This window comes from Solanum lycopersicum, chromosome 11, assembly GCF_036512215.1.
Source record: "Solanum lycopersicum chromosome 11, SLM_r2.1".
Lineage (NCBI taxonomy): Eukaryota > Viridiplantae > Streptophyta > Magnoliopsida > Solanales > Solanaceae > Solanum > Solanum lycopersicum.
In genome coordinates, this window is record NC_090810.1 from 3852597 (window position 1) to 3874394 (window position 21798).

General features: G+C 31.9%; 4 protein-coding genes across 5 annotated transcripts; 1 reads left to right on the forward strand and 3 right to left on the reverse strand.

Annotated features, from left to right (window-relative positions):
• Positions 1-2996: 2996 nt before the first annotated feature.
• Positions 2997-4524, forward strand: TFT6 (14-3-3 protein 6). The gene is made up of 4 exons (NM_001247168.2): positions 2997-3576; positions 3672-3794; positions 4016-4132; positions 4223-4524. The coding sequence occupies exons 1-4, from the start codon at positions 3097-3099 to the stop codon at positions 4277-4279; spliced, it is 777 nt and encodes a 258-aa protein (NP_001234097.1). The 5' UTR covers positions 2997-3096; the 3' UTR covers positions 4280-4524.
• Positions 4525-8287: 3763 nt separating this feature from the next.
• Positions 8288-11377, reverse strand: LOC101260004 (putative WEB family protein At1g65010, chloroplastic). 2 transcript variants are annotated; one of them, XM_004250465.5, is made up of 3 exons: positions 11130-11377; positions 10692-10857; positions 8288-10327 (listed from the first exon to the last, which is right to left on the reverse strand). In XM_004250465.5, the coding sequence occupies exons 1-3, from the start codon at positions 11147-11149 to the stop codon at positions 8555-8557; spliced, it is 1959 nt and encodes a 652-aa protein (XP_004250513.1). In that variant the 5' UTR covers positions 11150-11377; the 3' UTR covers positions 8288-8554. The 2 variants fall into 2 exon arrangements, with proteins under 2 accessions (XP_004250513.1, XP_025884061.1); XM_026028276.2 differs by lacking the exon at positions 11130-11377 and adding an exon at positions 10957-11061.
• Positions 11378-16178: 4801 nt separating this feature from the next.
• On the reverse strand, positions 16179-18536 carry LOC101260295 (pentatricopeptide repeat-containing protein At4g02750-like). The gene is made up of 2 exons (XM_004250466.5): positions 17532-18536; positions 16179-17256 (listed from the first exon to the last, which is right to left on the reverse strand). The coding sequence occupies exons 1-2, from the start codon at positions 18319-18321 to the stop codon at positions 16310-16312; spliced, it is 1737 nt and encodes a 578-aa protein (XP_004250514.1). The 5' UTR covers positions 18322-18536; the 3' UTR covers positions 16179-16309.
• Positions 18537-18749: 213 nt separating this feature from the next.
• Positions 18750-21048, reverse strand: LOC101262275 (histone H3.3). Its single transcript, XM_004250067.5, has 5 exons — positions 20583-21048; positions 19703-19774; positions 19540-19616; positions 19303-19393; positions 18750-19205 (listed from the first exon to the last, which is right to left on the reverse strand). The coding sequence occupies exons 2-5, from the start codon at positions 19772-19774 to the stop codon at positions 19035-19037; spliced, it is 411 nt and encodes a 136-aa protein (XP_004250115.1). The 5' UTR covers positions 20583-21048; the 3' UTR covers positions 18750-19034.
• Positions 21049-21798: the final 750 nt, after the last annotated feature.

Consider the following 21798-nt stretch of genomic DNA (forward strand, 5'->3'; position numbering starts at 1 on the left):
TTCATAGTCAAATCTTTAAGCCTTTTGGGAAGAATTGTCATTGTATTTCTGCGTAGAATGAGAGTGAATGGAACGATCTATAACAATGCGAGAGAATCCTGAAATATGAAGGTATGAATGAATAATTGTTTATTAATCGTTGTCATGTTGATCAACTTTGGTTTAGTACGCTATATCATGTGTTACTAAGACCAACGTAATGGCTAGCATGGATATTAGGATGCACCAAACCATGGTACAGTCTGGGGGAAGGTACTCATTTGTTTTGCGATAGACTGACAGCTTTTTTATGTTTTACTTACTATAACTACTAGCTCATTTAGCTTTGCAATGATTTGGATCTTTGAATAGGAGATTTAACCTTCCTTTGCTCTACTGACCATGAATGTAATGGCTTTGGGATGATGTGGCTTCGGCTAGGTCATATTCCGTGTTGATGCCTTTCTACATCAGTAGCTTTAAGCTCTTTTACAGAAACAAGGTAAGTTATGCCCTTTTCTTTTGTTTATTAATCAAAAGGGATCGGGGCGGTGTTCTTGCACTATGCTATGCACTTGTCTGAGGTGCATTCTGGGATCACTGCACTGTGGCATAAGATTCAGTTCAAAGATTAGCTTTCTACTTTCTCTTACTACTAATGCAACTACAGTGATACTGTGGTTGTTAGATACCTTTGTTATCTTCTACTTCTTCTATTTGGAGCAACTGCTTGTTTAATCTTATAAGTATAATCACTACATTGCTTTCATTGAGAGTACTTCAATGGTAGCAGTGATATTAACTCGATCTCGGCGTTCACATACCGGAGACCTGGGTTCTCGGCAGAGAGTTTTTGCAAGAATGACCTGCAAAAGGGTCAGGGATCCTTTTGGATTTTTGGCCTACTTGATAAATAGTTTAGAAAATGACATTTGTTGTCCATCAAATATAAATTAAGCTTTGCTTATGAAACAATATTTGGAATACTTTAACACAGTTTGTTTCGTATCCGCTAAAATTTGACCTCATGATTTCATTGAACTCATTACAATCGGCACTTTGCCTGATAGACGATAAATAGTCTGTTTCTATTTACTTGTCCATATTTCATTTTATATATATTCCTATTTACTTGTCCATTTTAACAAATTAAGAAAAGATAATAATTTTTTTCCTAATATGCCTTTATTTAATTCAAAAATATTGCTAATACTATTAAATTGTAATGCATGCTTTTTGAAATTAGAATATACATTTATTATATTTGGGAAGTTGAATAATCTTTTAAGTTAAGATAAAATTGTAACTAACTTATGATAATAATTGGTGCCTTAATATGTGTGTCAATTTTATAGTGGACAACTAAATAGGGGCAGAAGGAGTATTTATTAATACCATAACGCGACTCTCTTAATCTTTGTATTCAACAAATCAACATTAGTATCGTAGTCTTACCCTATCTTAGGGAGAAGGGTGTAGAGATGGTGTTTTGGAAAAAAATCAAAATTGTTTTATACTGATCTGCAAAGTAACATTTCATATTTTCATTTTAAAAAGCATTGTTTATATCATTGATATTATTGTATTATCATATAAAAGAAGAGATTTTAAGTAGACCAAAGAAATAGAAGGCGATTTGTTTTTTTCATCTTTCAATTTTTGTTTCGCTCAGAAGATAATTTATTTATATGTGGTATATTAATTTGATTATAGTATTTTTTTTAATTGATCATTTAAATTTATTATTTTGTATATTCTAATTTTATGAAATTATATTTCAATAAATGATAAACATTTTAATTTAACTTTTAGGACACAAGGAGAGGAGAGTATGCCAAAGAGGTTGCAACATGCTTTATAAATTATATTTTGATTTTAGCTAAGTTGAGTTGATAATTTTAATACTAGGTTATAGATTGATTTATGAACTTAAAATTTAATTAATTAGCAAATATATATCAATTCAACACATACCACATATGTTATTAATCTTCATCATATTAGAAGAAGGAAAAGTTGTTGGAATAATGTTTAGTCTTTTATGAACATATCGTTATTACACATAAATTATGGTAAATTTTGTTAGCATTATTTGTATGTGAAAAATTAAATTAGGGCAACTTTCATACATAGCAAACAAAAAATTTATATTTGTATGCTATAACAAACTTTGCACAATTACACTCCATAGCAAACATAAAACTGTATAATTTGCTATACATATACAATTGTATAATTCGCTGGCCTAAATTGTATAATTCGCTAGCCTAAATTGTATAATTCGCTGGCCTATTTCGCTGAAATTGTATGATTTGTTTTGCATATAGTTGAATCGAATTAAAATGTATGTATATTGCATAATTATAAGTGTATAACAAGAAGATATATGTTTTTCTCGCTTTATACAATAACAGAAACACAATATATACACTTTTGTTGTATAAAGCTAGAGAAAATTGTATTTCACTGCAATTATATAATTCACAATTGTATAATTCGTTGGCCTTTTTCTCTGTAATATTTGAAGTAAAATGTTTGTAAATTGTATAATTAAGTGTATAACATGAAGATATATATTTTTGCATGTGTGTATACAATTTTCTCTCGCTTTATACAAAACAGAAACAGAATTATACACTTCTGTGTATAAAGAGAGAGAGGCGAGCGAGAATGGAGAGTGGCGAGCGAGATTCTTGGGAGAGAAAATTTTAGCTAATGTTTGCTATGGAGCACAATTAAATTAAATCCTAGCTATTCCATTTAATTTAGGTTATTAGTTTGCTATTATATATAATTTTCCCATTAAAATATTATATATAATTATACTCAATAATAATTCATATTCAGCTATTCATAAATTTAAAAATATTATATTTTAAAATATTCGGGCAACGTGTTGGTACATATATTTAAAAAAATTGAAAAGTGCAAGAAATTGCTGTGTTATTGGACCACTACTAGGCCCACCTAAATAACCAGTCTATAAAGGAAACGGCCCACTACCCATTTCGCACTCACAAAAAATCAAATTGTAGGAGAAAGGAAGCTAAAAACCGCTCTCACTTTCTCTCTCTAGAAAAACAAAAAACTCTCTCCCTCTTTCTCTCTCTAACATCAATGGCGTCGCCACGCGAGGAAAACGTGTACATGGCGAAGCTTGCCGAGCAAGCTGAGCGTTACGAGGAGATGGTAGAGTTCATGGAAAAAGTTGTCGCTGCCGCCGATGGTGCAGAGGAGTTAACCGTTGAAGAACGAAATCTCCTCTCCGTTGCGTATAAGAATGTGATCGGAGCACGGAGAGCTTCATGGAGGATCATTTCCTCCATTGAGCAGAAAGAGGAGAGCCGTGGTAACGAAGATCATGTTGCTTCTATTAAGGAATACAGATCTAAGATCGAGTCTGAACTTACCTCGATCTGTAATGGAATTCTTAAGCTGCTTGATTCTAAGCTCATTGGCTCTGCTGCTACCGGTGACTCTAAGGTGTTTTACTTGAAAATGAAGGGAGATTATCATCGTTACTTGGCTGAGTTTAAGACCGGTGCTGAGCGAAAAGAAGCTGCTGAGAATACTCTCTCCGCTTACAAAGCTGCTCAGGTTAGAGTTCTCATTTTTGCTTATTGATAAATAAATTATTCGAATTCTGCAAAAAAATATTTGCTTAATTGTCATGTTTGATCTCGTGCTTTCAGGATATTGCAAATGCTGAGCTTGCTCCTACACATCCAATCCGATTGGGACTTGCTCTCAATTTCTCTGTGTTTTACTACGAGATTTTGAATTCTCCTGATCGTGCCTGTAATCTCGCCAAACAGGTATGTGTTTGATTAACTTTTTATCACAATGCCGTAGATTATAGTAGGAATAGCTGCTAATTACGTGAATGTGCCGAGTTATGTTAATGAATGTTACCATAATTAGTTGTAATTAGTACTATTAGATACAGTTCTGATGAAATTGAATCAGTTGCATTTGATATAATGATAGTTGATCTTATTAAATAATGATTTATATGGTTGATTTGATCATATGAAAGGCCTTTGATGAGGCAATTGCCGAGTTGGACACATTGGGCGAAGAGTCCTACAAGGATAGCACTCTGATCATGCAGCTTCTTCGTGATAACCTCACTTTATGGACCTCTGATATGCAGGTACATATATATTTCTTTCTATTGTTAATACACTTTTTTCGTGTTTCATTTGTAAAAGATTTTTATTGATCTTGCTTTATTCTTGTTCAGGATGATGGAACTGATGAGATCAAAGAAGCTACACCTAAACCAGATGATAATGAATGAGCAGCAGTAAAAACTGGTGAAATTTCTTTAGGATTGAAATATGCTATGTTGTAACTTCTTTTTCATTTGTCTGGATTCAACTCTTTGTTAGTTCTAGATCTTGTGATTTGTAATACCTAAAATCAACCGTTTCTTGTTAATTGTTGTTCTTGTTTGTTTCTATGTTGATTTGCTGTTGTATTTGGATTATTTCCTTTTTCTCAAAGGAATGACTTACTGGGAAGATGGATGTACCTTTTAATCCACAAATTTGTTAGCTTCTCCATTTCATATTACATGGTCATAGATTCAAAAACTTTGTGCCAAACTAGGCATTGTCTCTAGATTGAAGTTTCTGAGCTTCTCCATTTTATATTTACATGGATATATATATATGTCCAAATACTTTGTGCTGGCATTGGGTCAAGATTGAAGTTTATTAACTTCTCCATTTCATATTTACATGGATATATGTTCAAAGACTTTGTGTCAAACTAGGCACTTGGTCAAGCTTGAAGTTTCTTAGAAACTCATTTGTAGTCTTGCATCTGAACGTTGACCTCAAACTTTCATCTTTCTTTTATTTTTAGGTAGGTATGATATCTAAGCTAAGCATTATACTGCTCTGTTTCTGGATTGTTAAATGTTTGTTTGTTGTATCTCCATTCCGAAATACTTGTCATGTTTTTTTTTCGCTAGTTAAACTGGATTAGGTTAATATCTTAAAATAGGGATATTATAAAACTATCGGTTAGTACTATAAGTTGCTATGTTTATATTGGTTGTGAAGTATATTGTTTGAGTTTTGAAAAGGGAAAAATGACTAGTATTTTGAGACAGGAGGAGTAATAAACAAGAGTCCTCCCTGCTTTTGTTTGTCCATCTGAAAATGACTTGCATATGGCTATTGACTTGGTCATAAAGTGTTTGTTCTACTAAATATTAGTACTCACTTTTAATTATGCCAGCAAGGTGCCACTCACTTTGTTCATTTTTCTCACAAGGAGGGACCTACTCTTTTCTTTTAATTATATTAAATTTTTAGAAGGGGTGGGGTAACTCATTCATATCATTAACTAGCTGTCTACTTTCTTGTCGATTCTCTTATGATGTCTTGGTTTGAAATTTGAAACCTATCTAGTGCTTTATCCTTTAGATATTGCTCCTTGGTGAAGAAGCTATTGTATAAATTACTCAGATTTGGATAAGGCCCTTTCTTTAGTCATCATAATCATTAGTTTTGTCTGTTCCTCTTTTCAATATCACTTGTTCAAACCTTGACTGTAAAAAGGCAATAATATTGCCTGTTACCCATTCATTGCCTCAACTGCTGTGCTTTAAAGCATTCTTCTTAATTAGTATAGTTGGCACTAGACACTTTTTGCTCTGCTTTTTTCAAACTTTACAGTTAGATTTATGGAGCCACTTTACCCTATTGCTGCTTTTGAATTCTTGGTCATTTTGAGGTGCATGATCTAAATCAAATTTGTTGCATATTGGTGAAATCAATTGGAGTCATTTTCCAATTTTATATTATAGTATATTGTAGTATTGAGCTGAGAGTCTATCGAAAACCCCCTTATCTCACAAAGATAGAGGTAACGTTACATGACTTCTTACCCTTCCCAGGTTACATATGGGTCGAATGGATGTGATCTAATGTTAATGTAATAGCATGTTGTAGTTTGTGCCTAACTGATTACAACTTTTCAATTTTGTCGTGTATTATGTGGAGGTTTTTTCCACGATGTATCCACGTAGGACATAAAGTATTTGAAATATCAGACTTGTAAAAATTAGTAGACTAATTGGAAATCAATATGTCATTTGGTGGTTCAAAAGGTCATTAATTGAATGGTTTGGTTGGCTGCATGTTCCTGTGAAATTGTATAAGTGGGGTAGGTCTGAGTAGATTTTCATTCTTATCATGCACAATTTTTATTTGCTGTCAAAGATTCACCAAATTATTGAAAGTAGAAAAGAAACAGAAATGAAAACTAAAAAAAGGGACGGTGCGGCTTAATATAGTTTATAGGAAAAATTATCTAACTTCACATCATTTTTATTCTTATTATCTATTATTCCCTACCATTTTATAAAAAATTACAAAGTTTCAATTTTTTTTTCAAATTCTCTCCTTTTTTGATACAGAACTTTCAATCTTCCGATTTCACGATTTTCTCCCTTTTGTCATGCCTATAATCTCTCCATTATATCACCAGTTACCTTCATTACTTTCTTTTTTACATTTTAAATGTTTCCTCTGCCCAATTAACGATTTAAAGTTAATGAATAGTTTTAATTTTTTTCCAGTTCTTTTTTTTTTTACGGGATAACACGAACAAAGTTAATATTTATTGACTATGTATCAGTTTGTTCTGCATATGCAGTACTATTTTATAACCAAATTATGTTTATTATATTCATATTATTATTTTTTGTATATGACACAGAGATACGTCAAATTACATGCGCATAATTCATAAATACTAATTTATACTATATGTATCGATCTTAAAGCAAACAACAATGTATTTGATAATAAAAAAAATACTTATCAATTTAAATAAGATACATAAATAGTAATGTATTAAGCATGCACTAATTTTTTTAGACATGATATGTAAATTTAAATATATACTAAATGTATCAACTACATAGCAATTACCACATGGTAATGTATTGATCACAAATCTAACATCTTATAAGCAACAATTACTTATATAATGTATCTAGTATAAATACAATACTTATCAATTTAAACGATATTCATAAATTGTAATGTATCATGCATTAATTTTTTCAGATATAATATGTAAATTCGAATTTATACTAAATATATCAAATTTTAACATCTTATGAACAACAATTGCGTATATAATGTATCTAGTATAAATACAATACTTATCAATTTAAACGACATTCATAAATAGTAATGCATCATGAATTAAACTTTTAAATATGATACGAAAATTCGAATTTATACTAAATGTATCAATTACATAGCAACTACCACATGATAATGTATCGATCTTAAATATAACATCTTATGGAAAACAATTACTTATTTATGTATCTAGTCTAAATACAATACTTATCAATTTTAACAACATACATAAATAGTAAAATGCTAAGTAGCAAAAAGTTGAAAAGATCTTCAATGAATTAGGAGAAGAATTTTGCATCTCAAAATTTTCAACAATTGAGTCAAAATTGAAAAGATCATCAATGAATTGGGAGAAGAATCTTGAATCTCAAATTTTTTGACAATCTTGAATCAAAATTGAAAGGATCTTCGATGAACTTGAAGATTCAAAAGAAAATCGTTTGTCCAACAACAATTCCATCACTTTTTTATCCTTCATAACTCACCCCGTTTACCTAAAGTTTTGTCAATTTTTTTAAAAGATCATAACATGGTTTCATGAAGAGTTTAGTCTTTCCACTTGCAACAATGGAAAGTTATGGTGCACTTGGATCTTGACAACAATTAAATCAGTCTAACGGAAATCACTAGCAGCCTTTGTCATGTCCATCAGGTATATCAAACAAATTTTTTAATGTATCTGCAACGAAGCCATCATCTCGTCCATCTGCATACAAGTTTTGTCGCAGTCATGGCTGAAGGGGATAATAACAAGGTGTTCCTTTTCAGCGAGAATGGCTTGATTGACGGTACATCCTCTCGACAAAATTTTTTGAATTAAAAATGAAAGGTTTCTTCTGTGAACATGGGAAGTATTTTGAAATTTTGAATTTCTTTGTTTGGTTTAGGGTTTGCCTCTTTATGATTGAGAGTAAAAAGAAACGTAAGTGTGATTTATGGGATTTAATTGAATTTTCAAATTTTATTTCTTTTTTAGCGCAACAGAATGATTCTTTCTTGTATTAGAATTAATGTATCCGGATGGTGACATATGTATCTAAAAGGTATAAATTTTAAGGGATTATTGTAATTAGAAAAAGAATAGGGATAGAAGGGATTTAAGTAAGTTATACAAACCAGACAATGTAGGGCTCGAACAGACCTTGGTCAAGAATAAAGGGTTTGCAACCACAAAACTTCAAATATTCAATTGTCAAAACACAAGTTCAAAAACTCAAATTTTCAAGTTTCTAACTTAGAAAATGTATGGCTAAAGTGGACCTAATAATATAGGTTAAACAAATAGGAGAATGAAATTTTACACATTTGTACAGCATAGTAAGATTGTTCAGTAACTGTACTATTCAAGCTGTATTTATATGTATTATGTGTATTACAAAAGGCTTTCCTATCCAGAAATTGGTTCTCTCTTAAACATGGAAACTTTTCCTCATTATGAGATCACCAACTTTTCGAAACAAAGCTTTTCTTCTACTACTACCATTTCTATCACTATCTGAATCCTCGAAAAGATTTGCATTTGGTTTTCCTTCCTCATCTGCTAAGGCAGGTGAAGACGCTCTTCTACAATGAGATAAGGAATGTGGTGTACGAGGCTCTGACTTTGGTGTCACTGAAGTTGGATCAAATATCGATCCTTTAAGTGTCTCGTCCTTCTCATCATCCTCGTTTCTTTCAAGTTTCAGCTCTGTAAGATCAGCCCTGAAAGATTTCCTTCCTTTATGATCCTCATCTTCACGTTCCTCGACCATTTCACTAGGCACATTGACATTGTCAGGAGAAGCTGCATGCCCGTTGATCTTAAGGCGTTCATTTTCTTTAGTGATGAAATGCAGGGCTTCTTCTTTCTCCGACAGACGATCTTTGAGTTGAGAATTTTCATCTCTAGCTAAACCAGCTGCAGCTTTTGCTGCATTGGCTTCATTTATAGCCTGTTTCAATATGTCCCTCAATTTAAACTTCTCATCCTTGGCTGCTTTACTCGTATCCTCCGCTGCTTTAAGCGACTCTGCAAGCCTTTCTGTCTCGCGTTGAGCCAAACTTCTTTCCTCGTCAGCTCTTTTTATACAAGTGATGAACCCCATTTCTTTATCGTTCCACGCCAAAAGTGACTCCTCGTTCTCTAATCTCAATCTCTCTGCTGTATTTCTGTATAGGTCTGCTTCCTTCTTCGCCTCATCCAAGAGCTTTTGATACTTAGCCTCGGTGTTTCTGATCATCTCTTTCAATTTCCCCTCCTCGTCTTTCACTTGTTCTAACTCTAATTGAGTAGCACCAAGTTTCTCCTTAGCCTCCGAGGCTTCGGTAGCAACTTCCTTCAACGCTAATGCCAAGTCATCCATCGCTTTTCTGCTTTTCTCCTCTGCTTCGCTAGCAAACTTAACTTCATTTTTAAGCAAATTTATGTCATCGTTTAAATTCTTAAGCTTCGACAATGCAATTTTCTCCCTCTCTTGTGCATTAGCCACATCCTCCTTTCCCAGTGCAAGTTCAGAGTTGAGGCTTTCAAGTTCCTTCTTCACTGAATTCGCAATCTCCCCATTACTATTATAACCATTCAAACGCCCACTATTACTTCTCTTCGATACAGAGGCAGAAGCAGAAGCAGACTCTAACGACTCAACCTTCTTGCGAAGTGAAGCCATCTCAACCTTAGATTCTTCAAGTTCAATCTTAGCACGTTCAAACTGCCTCGTCTGTAACTCAAACGAATCATACATTTTCGACTCAGACAACTTCCTGTTCTCCAATTCAACTTCTAATTCTTCAACTTTTTTCTTAAACACAAACAATTGTTCCGTTGCTTTAACTTCAGACGCTTTAACACGACCAATCTCCTCTCTCAATCCTCCTAACACAACATCTTTTTCAGCTAACTTAATCTCATATTTCTTCACCCTTTCGAGCTCCACCTTCAACGACTCGATATTCTTATCTTTAATCTTCAAATCTTCTTGTGTTTTAGAATGAAACTCCCTCAAAACTTTAAGTTCTGCAATTAGTTCCCCTGCCTTTTTAGGTGATAATCCTTCATTAGCCAATTTTTTCATTTCTCTAATTTCAAGAATTGCTCTATTTTTTTCACCTTCAACAAAATCTAATTGCTCTTTTGTTTCCCTTAACTCCTCTTCAACAAGTCCCATTTGCTCCTTCATAACCGAAACTCTATTATTCACTTGATTCTACAAACACCAAAAACAAAAATTAAAAACAAAAATTTAATCTTTTTCTTTTTTTTTTTATGATTGGGTAACTCGTAACCTCTGCTCCTATGCAATGACTTGCAAACCACATAGGAGAGGTAACCAACACTAGGCAATAGCTGGCAAAACACACCGAAGAGCTAACCTGCACTAGGCAAGCCAGGTGCAACAAGTTCAACCCAGAAGGCAACTGACAAGGAATTTCGAACTTGAAACCTCCAATGCAAACACAAAAGGTTTCAAGCCCAAACTACTTGGCCACCCTTTGGATCAAAATTTTAATCTTTTTACACAAAACCCAATTCAAAAAATAAAATAAAAACACAAAAAGATAAATAATTACCTCAATTAAATTGTCAATCTTGGAGGGCTTTTTTCTATCAATAGAAACGACAGCGTTTGAATCAATTTGACAACCCAAAGCATCACCTCTACAAAGCTTTGATGCAGAAAATGTTCTTGAAAATCTTGAAGAATGACTTTTTTGTCCAAAATCAATGGACCCAGATCTACAAATTCCTCAAAAACATAAAAAAGTTACAATCTTTAATTAAAAAAAAATTCAAATTTTTTTTTCAAGAAAAAAAAAAATCCTAGAATTTTAAAACCTTGACAAACAAATCCGAGAAAATCTCTCAACTTCAAATGAATTATATACACACAATATACATACATCAATTTAGAAAATATCGACACCCCAAATAAAAATTAAAACATTTATATAATGATAATAACAAGGAATTTTATTTTTTTTTTAAAAAAATATTCAAAATGGGGTTACCTTGATTTTGAACGTAACATTTTTTTTTTCTCGGTTACGTGTTTGAATCTCCTTTTTTTTTCTCTTGGAAAAATCAGCACAAAAATTAGAAAAACTCTAACTTTTTATTATTTTTTTGTGTATTTTTTCAGAAAAAAGTAAGTGTTGTGTTTTGAAGGTTTTTGATGACAAAGTCCGAAGTTGGCGGGGGTTTTGTTTTTGGTAAAAATAATGTAACGGAAAAAGGTTTTGTAAGAATGAGACAAAGTGAAAGGGATCTATAAAAGGTTGAAGAAGAAAGAATTAGAAGATTTATGAATTGACTAAATTGCCCTTGATTAAGGTCAACTTTTGAGAATTTAATGAGTTAATTAATTAGAGATAATAGTTAATTACATGAAGATTTCAAATGTTTAATACTTAGTCCATTAGAGTAAAAAGTATTAATTATTTCTCCCCTTTGTTTTCTCTTTAGCAATTAGCATTAATTACATATTCTTTAAATTATTTTTCAAACACCCGATATTAGATATGAATTATATATGGGTATGATAGTATCAACTTTTTAAGTCAATCGTTATTTGTTAAAAGTAGGCAAAGTTTAAAGTGGATAAGTAAAACTGAATGGAAGAAGTATTTCATTTGCAAAATATTGATGATATTGTTTTTGTTATGATTGTGATTTTCACACGTGTATCTCAATTTATTTTATGAGATATTAATTACTTCACATCAATATAAATATCGAATATATCTATTCTCTAAGTCGTTGACACCAAATCTCTAAAGAAGAATTGTATGTCTCAAGCGACTAACATATTTCATTTCTTATCTTAATAAAACAGTAAAAAACGAAAAAAGTGAATTATATGAAAATTTTACTCGGAATTAGTATAAAAATTCGTAGAATAATAAGTTTCCTGAAAATCCGTGTGAATGACTAAATTGTCCTTTGTTAATGTCAACCTACGAAATTTATGAGTTAATTAATTAACACAACCACCACCAAAAATTTGTTTATAATTAATCACATGAAGTTTCAAATGTTTATACTTAGTCCATTAGAGTAAAAAGTATTAATTATTTCTCCCCTTTGTTTTCTCTTTAGCGATTAGCATTAATTACTTATTCTTTAAATTATTTTTCAAACACCTGATACTAGATATGAATTATATATGGGTATGATAGTAAATTTTTTTAAGTCAATCGTTACTTGTTAAAAGTGGGCAAAGTTTAAAGTGTATAAGTAAACATGAACGGAAGAAATATTTAACTTGCAAAATATTGATGTGATTTTTTTTGTTATGATTGCAATTTTCACACGTGTATCTCAATTAATTTTATGAGATATCGATTACTTCACATCAACATAAATATCGGATATGTCTATTCACTAAGTCGTTGACAGCGAATCTCTAAAGAAGAATTAGAAGAAGTCTTATAATGTATGTTGTGTATGTCTCAAGCAACAACATATTTCATTTCTTATCTAAATAAAACAGTAGAAAAATGAAAAAGTGAATTACATGAAAATTTTACTCGGAATTAGTATAAAAATTTATAGGATAATAAGTTTTCTGGAATTCGTGTGAATGACTAAATTGTCCTTAATTAATGTCAACCTATGAAATTTATGAGTTAATTAATTAACACAACCACCACCAAAAATTTGTTTATAATTAATTACATGAAGTTTCAAAGGAGTTTACGTTTCATTTGCAAATACTGAGGTCATTAATTTTGCAAGTTGAAGTGTGGACATAAATTTTGGTTATTACAAATTATTTCGTAGTATATCATATTGATATTGTGTTATATAATATTATACTATGGTAAATATGATATTTTAATAAATTACATTATTTTTTATCGTTTACGTATATATAAAATATCAGTAATTTGAAAGATAAAAGTAGAGTTACTATATTGATAAGAAATTTAATTTCTCACTTTATGATATTATTCTTAAATATCTACTATATATAAAAAAAAAAAAAAAGGACAAAGTTCCAAGTTTGTTACATAATAGAAATGATGTATGGAAAGGGTAATTCAATCAGTATAAAATTGTTTCATATGACGTATAGAGTAAATAATCGATATTTGATATTTCAAAATAAAATTTCAAACGTAGAAAATATATATAAAAAGTTACAAATTTTCTTACTTTGTATCGTTGAAAAATATATGAGATGGACATATTCAATGAGGGTAATAGAGAATTGATTATATGCAAAAGCCAAATATTTAATTATAAGCTTTCATTAACCCGTAAAGCCATATATAGTATTATTTCGTATCAAATATTTTTATTAATAGTAATTAATTAAATTATGGTTATTTTAGAAATTAAAGATAAACTTACTTATTTTTCTCACTTTACCCTTTGTTAGTAATTATACTTAAAAAATACAAATACCTTAATACGATAAATATTTAGTTAAAATATATTTCATATCTAAAAGACAAAAAATAAAAATAGAAATAATCAATAAACCCTTCGTTTTAATTTTTAAAAGAGACATGAAAAAAATATTACACTATAAATAATTTGAGATAAAATGTACCTTATAAGATTACAATTTGCGTGATTAATTATAAGTTATAGATTTTTGAGTTCATAATTTTATTTTATTTTTATTAATTTTAATAAAATAAAAGGAGACATGGAGAATGCTTAGAGTTGAGAGAAGTCTGACTTTGTCTAGGAGCCGGCAAACATGACGTTGAAATTTGTTTTAATTAATATTTAGTTTAATAATGGATTAATTTAAAATTAATTATTATAATCTCTAATAAGTATTGGGTTATGTTACCTACTTAACAGGAAATTCTATTTTTTAGAAAGTCAGAAAAATATCAATTTGGAAGAAATTTATTGTGGCGGTAATATTAGAGTTCCGGTTAAATTTAAATTTGCATTCATGAAATACCTATTTTTTATATGATCATTTAACTAATAGTTAATATCTCATAAAGTTCAATTTTTTTTGTAAAAGAAAAATATTTTTCTGAAGTAATAATAACTGATAATTAAGTGATCATATGAAAAAATCAACTCTACTAATTACATCTTTGTTACACATTATTTCATAATGTATCGTACTGTCTTGTTTTAATAGATACAGTTATATCGTTTTTCGTTTGTAAAAGGATAATACTAGAAGAAGAAAAAATTAGGGTATGGTATAGTAACTCGTAGGATAAATGATGAAAGTATGATTATTAACTAATAAGTCAATAAAAATGAGAAGAGAAAATAATTCATAGGATAAATGATGAAAGTATGATTATTAACTAATAATGAGAAGAAAAAAAGAAGATATAACTATACCAAATCAGTTGTTATATGAAACAAGACATAACGATGTGACACGATAAAAACTAAATATATATATATATATATATATATATATATAATATATATATATATATTCAAACTAAATGTACTTGGACAAATTTGGGAGAAACCAAAGATTCTGTATAAATAGTATGTGTAAACACATAAGAAGCTTTTTATAATACCACATTCGATTTCATCAATTTTCTTCCAAATTATAAAGGATATCTACTCAGCTAAATAAATTATTTTCTTAATAAAAATCAAAGCAAGTATATTTATCATTTTCTTTTCTCCTTTTTTTTCATAATTCTATAACTTTTCATGAGTTTAGGGTCCATAAAAAACAACTACTAAATTGCTGACTTCTTTTCTTTGCCTAATGTTTGGATTATTGTTGGTGTGACATTTTGATGTTACTAAAATTATATTATCTGTTCGTTATATATCATGTTATGTTCATTTGTTGATATTATATTTGTGCCTCTTTACTCGAAGAATGTGGTTATTAGTGATAGTAACTTTTGTAACGATCAACTCTTCATTTCACCCATTAATATTATTCTACCTCGCTCTTTATTCATGCAACCTATATAATATTGGGTTTTAAAATGTGTAAATGAAAAATGAAAAATTGTGATTTTTTTGAAGAGTTGCGAGTTTTATGAAAACATTGTAACTTCTATGAAAAAGTTGCGATTTTTATGAAAAATTGTGATTGTTATGAAAGGTTGAGACTTTTCCAAATGATTGAGACTTTTCCAAAGGATTGAGACAATTCCGATAAGGACAATAAGAACTTTTTCCACACCAGCCTTTGTTTTCTATAAATTGAGGGATATCTTCTCATTTTAATAAAATAAATTTTCTTGACTTCTTCTACTACTACTAAATCTAGTATTTTAAGTGTATTTTACTGCCGTTGAGTTATTCGCTGACACTGTGATTTTAGATATCGATTCATCAGTGGATAAGATCGTTTTATCATGGGAGAATATATTCCATAAACCTAGAATACTTGAGGGGAATAATTTCCGTAAGATTTTCGAACCCAGTACTAATACTAGAGTCATCATCTCCTACACTTAGATGTGACCTTCACAAGTATCAATACAAGGAATATGAACTACCTTCTATATCTTACTGGAAATACAAGAAAATTGGTAGCATTCATCTAGTAGCATACAAAAAAGTTATTTTATAAACTGAAGTTTCAGTCTTGGTGAAAAAAAATTTCTAATAATTTGAATTTTATCACAACCCTAAAAAAGATTGAACTTTTAAAATTACTTTGACCCTCCCACTGACACTAGATCTCCATCTAGGTTAATGATTCTTAAGTACAATATCCTCATGTTTAAGTTAGAAAATTATTTAATTGATTTATATCGTAAACTTGACTTCAAGAGAATATTAAGAATTACAACGAAAATTGTGGGGTGTGATCAATGACTAATTAATTTTAAGACGCAATGGAAAATTAAAGAGTATTCGAGTCCCTAGCAATAAGCCAGAGTAATTAGAGGCGAAAGCTAGAATTTTCAATAAGGAGATTCGTAGAAATAGATAGTCGAAGGGGATTCAACATGTATTATATATATACATATAAACTTATTTTAACCATATATAAATAATATAATTTTCCTCCGAAAGGGTTCATTAATGCAATGTACCTCCCCCCGGAGTAATTATAACTATCCTCCAAGATGTCATAATTCTCATAATCTATGTTTCTTGAAATCAATAAAAACAAACTAGATTAATCCACTATTTCGATTAATTTAAATTCGTATTGAGCATGATGCCTCACTTATAAATACATTGGGTCGGAATTGCAATCACAAAACATCAGATAACTCATCTATGAAGTATAAAAGTCAGTGAAATCCAAAACTTTTTTCATCTGCAAGTTCATCTGCTTGAGTATCATACGTATTTCGCGAATTTTTGGATGAGAGATATCCCCTCCGAGAAAATAATGCACCTTATTTTCAATCTCTGTCCAACTATACGCCGGTTGCTTTCTGATTCCATGTTCTTTCATCAACCCTCTCACTCTCGTGACCTCGCCCCACATACCTGCTTCAGCGTATAGGTTAGATAACATGATGTAAGGCCCTGAACTCTCACCGCCTAATTCCATGACTCTCGTTCCAGCAAGCTGTCCAAGTTCTACATTGGAATGAGCGCGACAGCCAGCAAGAAGGGCACCCCATGCTGCTAAATCAGCTTGAAAAGGTGATTCTTGGATAACGTTGTAAGCCTTGTCTAGCTGACCTGCTCGTCCAAGTATATCAATTAAACAAGCGTAATGCTCAGGTCTTGGAGTAATGTTGTAGTTTCTCGTCATTGAGTCAAACCATGAAACGCTCTGACTAACCAACCCTGCATGAGCACAAGCAGATAATAAGCTGAGGAATGTTATACCATCTGGTTCACATCCTCTGAGAACCATTCGCTCCAAAAATGCTACTGCTTTCTTGTATAACCCGTGCTGTGCAAAGGCAGCGATTATAGTGTTCCAAGAGATGAGGTCTGGGCTTGTGATTAGTTCAAAAGCTAACTCACACTCAAAAATGCTGCCACATTTGCTATACATAGTAATCAGAGCATTGCACGCAGAGACATTGGAGTCGGCCCCATGTTTAATAACAACTGCGTGAGTTTGTCTACCAGCTACAGGAGATGCGAGAGCAGCACATGCAGAAAGAACTGAAGCAAATAGAGATTCATCTGGTCGAAGAGACATCCTAAGCATCTCGACCAGTAACTTGAGTGCCTCTTCGCTGTGTCCATTTTGTGCATAACCTGTGAGATATCAATTTAATCACTACAGGGAGTATACAATATGCTGATATACAGATACTCAAACTTGGTTCGGCTAGCAAGTAAGCGTTCCAACTTTGAGAGTCAATATCTAGACACCTTAACTTGCAACTAAATACTTCAACTCGTTCCCACTGTGTCTCAAAGACATGACTCTAACGTACACATAATTTTGGGAGGTTCCTAGATGATCATTTTGCAAGTTTAGTGTTCAACTGACACAATGGAGACAAGCTAAAGTGTCTAGATGTGCATACCTGAAATCATGGCATTGTATGCAACGTTATCTTTAAATAGTATTCCGTCAAACAGAATCCTTCCTTCCTCCACCCGCCCCTCCTTGCAGTACCCAACAACCATTGCTGTCATTGCAACCACATTCTCATTCTTATCTGGCATCTTTTGAAACAGTTTGTTTGCCTCATCGAAACATTCGTTCTCTACATACCCACTAATCATCACTGTCCATGAAACCTCATTTTTATGTGGCATACGTTCAAAAAGTAACCTTGCCTTGTCAATCTCACCTTTCCTCATGTATCCATCAATCATTGCGGTATAAGAAATGACATTCTTTTTTGGCATCTCATCAAACAACCTCGCTGCTTCCTCCATCATACCATACTTAACATAACCTGAAATCATCGCGTTCCAAGACCCAATATTCCGTTCAGGCATAGTTCTAAAATACATAGTAGCATCATCAATGCAATCGTTTTCCACACAACCCGCAATCATTGAATTCCAAGTCACTACATTCATCTCCGGCATTGATACAAAGAGTTCCTTTGACTCACGGAGATACCCATTTTGCCAATAGGCCGTAATCATTGAATTCCAAGAAATTACATCTCTCTCCAACATTTCATCAAACACCTTCCGGGCACGTTGAAGTTTGCCTTGTCGTGCCAATTCATTGATCCTCACATTGCTTGCGTATACAAATTCAGGTGATTTATGGGGTTTTCTTGTGCAGCGGGAAGAATAACGTTCAAAGTAAGGGAGGAAAGTTTTGAGCTTGAAGCTTGGAAAATGGCTGAGAAACATTAGAGATATGAATAGAAGGTTGAAATGAAACAAACAACTAAGTAATCAAAATAGTAGGTCCATTCGAGTTAGTGGTAATGTCCGCGCACAATGTACTACAGCAGTACACATGAATCATGACGAGTTTGTGTGTTTTCATTTTGCTCAACATAATGTGAGCTATACTCCACGAGGAGTCAAAGAAAGCAACTAATAGGGAGTCAAGTTGATGACTCTTTCCAAGAATTGCAAATGTAGGTTTGATGTATCACACAGCCCACAAAGAACACATTGTTCAATGCTACCAAGTATTCACAATAACAAGCACAAAGGTATCACCCTGCGGGAATTCATCATCATACAATGATACCAAAACTCAAATTTGAACCAAAAAAGAGAGCTAATAGCAAGTCTGAAGTCGCGGACATACAAGATGAAGAGAGACGATATTACCAAACAGTAGTTGAACTAAACCATAAGATGCAAGTTTTGAAATATTGTTCAACACCAGAAGTGTGACAACAAAAACATCAAGAGAGATTCAAACAGATACTATTAAGACTTTCCGCCCCCAAACAGAACAACAATTACAGCACACCTCCAACCCACCTTACAAAAATAAGCATCAACATACGACATTATCCCTACTATTAGATTTCATTACCAACTTTTTAAGTCTTCACAAAAAGAAAAATCTAAAAAGAGCAACAATAGAACTGCCATGGTTGATCAACTTAAGCACGCTCGCCCCTAATACGCCTAGCAAGCTGAATGTCCTTGGGCATAATGGTCACACGCTTGGCATGAATGGCACAAAGATTGGTGTCCTCAAACAGACCAACCAAGTAGGCCTCAGCAGCCTCTTGAAGAGCCAACACAGCATGACTCTGGAAACGCAGATCAGTCTGAAACCAAACGAGACACACAGGGAACCAATTAATCAAACACCTAAACCATAAAGCAGACCATAGACCCAATGACACAATATAGCACAAAATTTACCTTGAAGTCCTGGGCAATTTCACGAACAAGCCTCTGGAAGGGAAGCTTCCTGATCAAGAGCTCAGTACTCTTCTGGTACTTACGGATTTCACTGCATAATATCAGAAACTGTAATAGGTAAGCACACATTCGACGATCAAGAAATAAGTAACTTACTACATTCAATTAATGATCAAGAGAACACGATAATTATAGAATCAACATCTTCATCCAGAAAGTATATCAATCAATACTTACCGAAGAGCAACAGTACCAGGGCGGTATCTGTGAGGCTTCTTCACTCCACCTGTAGTAGGAGCAGACTTACGAGCAGCCTAATTCAAATAAAAACACACATTGTTAGATATCAAACAGCAACATACAATTTCATAAAAAGGACAGCCAAGTAAAAATGAGAAACCTTGGTAGCAAGTTGCTTCCTAGGGGCCTTTCCTCCAGTAGACTTACGAGCAGTTTGCTTGGTACGAGCCATCTGAAAACAACACAGCCAATACTTCCACGATTACAACAAAAACAAAGAAAAGAATCAATTTTTGCAGTAATAACCTGCAACACAAGAGAGCTTACAGAAGAAACATACAAAATTAACATCAAACACTAAACAAAGATCCAATTTTGCTCTACAAACTTGGAGATTGTACCAAAAACTTTCTGACTCAAATATATCACTACTAAACAAAACATTCTGTTCTTCCATATACAAATCTTAAAACATCTATAACCCAAAAATCCCCAATCATATACATTCACACATTAGTCTAGAGAACTAACAACAAAAACCCAATTATAGAAAACAAAACTTATACTGCTGTGGTTTGCTTGAGCCAAGTGTCTTTCTGTTTCTGCTTACAATCTACCCTCCCCAAACCCCACTTTACAGAACTCCACTAGGTTTATTGTTGTTGTTGAAAGCGCTCTAAAATATAATTCCATACAAATTCCTAAATTTAAAAGCAAATTCAAGAACAATTAACAACAGAACCCCAATTACAAATCAAAGAAACACCCATTACTCTACAATAAATTCCAAAATTACAAACGAGAGATAATCAAACAATCAAAAGATCCAACATTTATTCAAAAACCCAATCTTTAAACACACAAAAAAAAAGAGGAAAACCCAAAAACAAAAAAAACCCAACTCATATAATCACAAACCCTAATCATAGAAATGCAAACAGATCAAAATTGACTTGAAATACAAACAACAATTCAAAAAAACCAACCGCGCGGCGAAGCAAAATTCAAAATAAATAATAAAAATATTATTAAAAAATCACCTTTTTCTTCTCTTCTTCTTCTTCTTCTTCTTAATCTGCTTGGTGAGCGAAAGTTTTCAAAGGTTTAGAGGTTAATACCTATATATATTGTTTGTGTGTGGAAGACGACGAAGGAGAAAAATGGACGGTTGAGATTTGTTGATCTCTGTGTTTTCTTATTAGGTATCGACGGTTGATAAAGGTGTTAATTGTGTTTTCTCCAAACTAATTGGACGGCTAAGATTTATGGAAGAGGAAATGATTTGACGGTTCAGATTGGAAGTTAGTAGTTTGTAGTGGATTGAGAGGGCATAATACTCGATTCTTATTGGTTGAAGTTAACTACACTAAACTAGAAAATAGGAAGCTATATATTATTCATATTTGGAATATGACATGGTAAGTGAGTGAATATTGTATGTTAAAATCTCGGTATAAATAGTTGTATATGTGAAATTGTTTTGAGCGAATACGTTAAAATGAGTCTAGTTAATCATATCTGAATAATTGGGTATTTATAGATACTCCATGAGCTGTCAGGAATTTATTGTATCTCATACGTTCATTTAAAAACCTTGTTATGAATTGATGTTTTATGTGAATATAACGTACTGAAATTTTGTTTTAACTTGTACATATGGAATTGTTTTGAGCGATTATGTCAAAATTATCCTAATCCATCGTAGTTTTTGTTTTGAGCGAATACGTTAAAATTATTCTAATCTATCGTAGTTTCTGTTTCGAGCGAATACGTTAAAATCATTCTAATCTATCGTAGTTTCTGTTTTGAGCGAATACGTTAAAATCATTCTAATCTATTGTAGTTTCTGTTTTGAGCGAATACGTTAAAATAATTCTAATCTATCGTAATTTATGTTTTAAGCAAATACATTAAAATCATTCTAATCTATCCTAGTTTCTATTTTGAGCAAATACGTTAAAATCATTCTAATCTATCGTAATTGTTGTTTTGAACGAATACATTAAAATCATTCTAATCTGTCATAGTTGTTGTTTTGAGCGAATTCGTTAAAATCATTCTACTCTATCATAATTTTTGTTTTGAGCGAATACTTTTAAAACATTCTAATCTGTCATAATCTTTTATTTTGAGCGAAATATTAAAACCATTTAATCTGTCATAATTTCGTGAACTCAGATATTTCTACAACCTCCCTGAATAGTAATCAATTCATTGTATCATTTACGTGCATTTTAAGTTAGGTTTTCATCACTC

Coding starts and splice junctions, on each gene's coding strand:
- TFT6 (NM_001247168.2), top strand. CDS start 3,097: ATGGCGTCGCCACGCGAGGAAAACGTGTACATGGCGAAGCTTGCCGAG. Junction 3,577..3,671: donor CCGCTTACAAAGCTGCTCAG/GTTAGAGTTCTC, acceptor TCGTGCTTTCAG/GATATTGCAAATGCTGAGCT. Junction 3,795..4,015: donor CCTGTAATCTCGCCAAACAG/GTATGTGTTTGA, acceptor ATCATATGAAAG/GCCTTTGATGAGGCAATTGC.
- LOC101260004 (XM_004250465.5), bottom strand. CDS start 11,149: ATGTTACGTTCAAAATCAAG. Junction 10,858..11,129: donor ATGTTACGTTCAAAATCAAG/GTAACCCCATTT, acceptor AGGAATTTGTAG/ATCTGGGTCCATTGATTTTG. Junction 10,328..10,691: donor AGATTGACAATTTAATTGAG/GTAATTATTTAT, acceptor TGGTGTTTGTAG/AATCAAGTGAATAATAGAGT.
- LOC101260295 (XM_004250466.5), bottom strand. CDS start 18,321: ATGTTTCTCAGCCATTTTCCAAGCTTCAAGCTCAAAACTTTCCTCCCT. Junction 17,257..17,531: donor ATACAATGCCATGATTTCAG/GTATGCACATCT, acceptor GATATCTCACAG/GTTATGCACAAAATGGACAC.
- LOC101262275 (XM_004250067.5), bottom strand. CDS start 19,774: ATGGCTCGTACCAAGCAAACTGCTCGTAAGTCTACTGGAGGAAAGGCC. Junction 19,394..19,539: donor CCTGGTACTGTTGCTCTTCG/GTAAGTATTGAT, acceptor GATATTATGCAG/TGAAATCCGTAAGTACCAGA. Junction 19,206..19,302: donor AAATTGCCCAGGACTTCAAG/GTAAATTTTGTG, acceptor GTTTGGTTTCAG/ACTGATCTGCGTTTCCAGAG.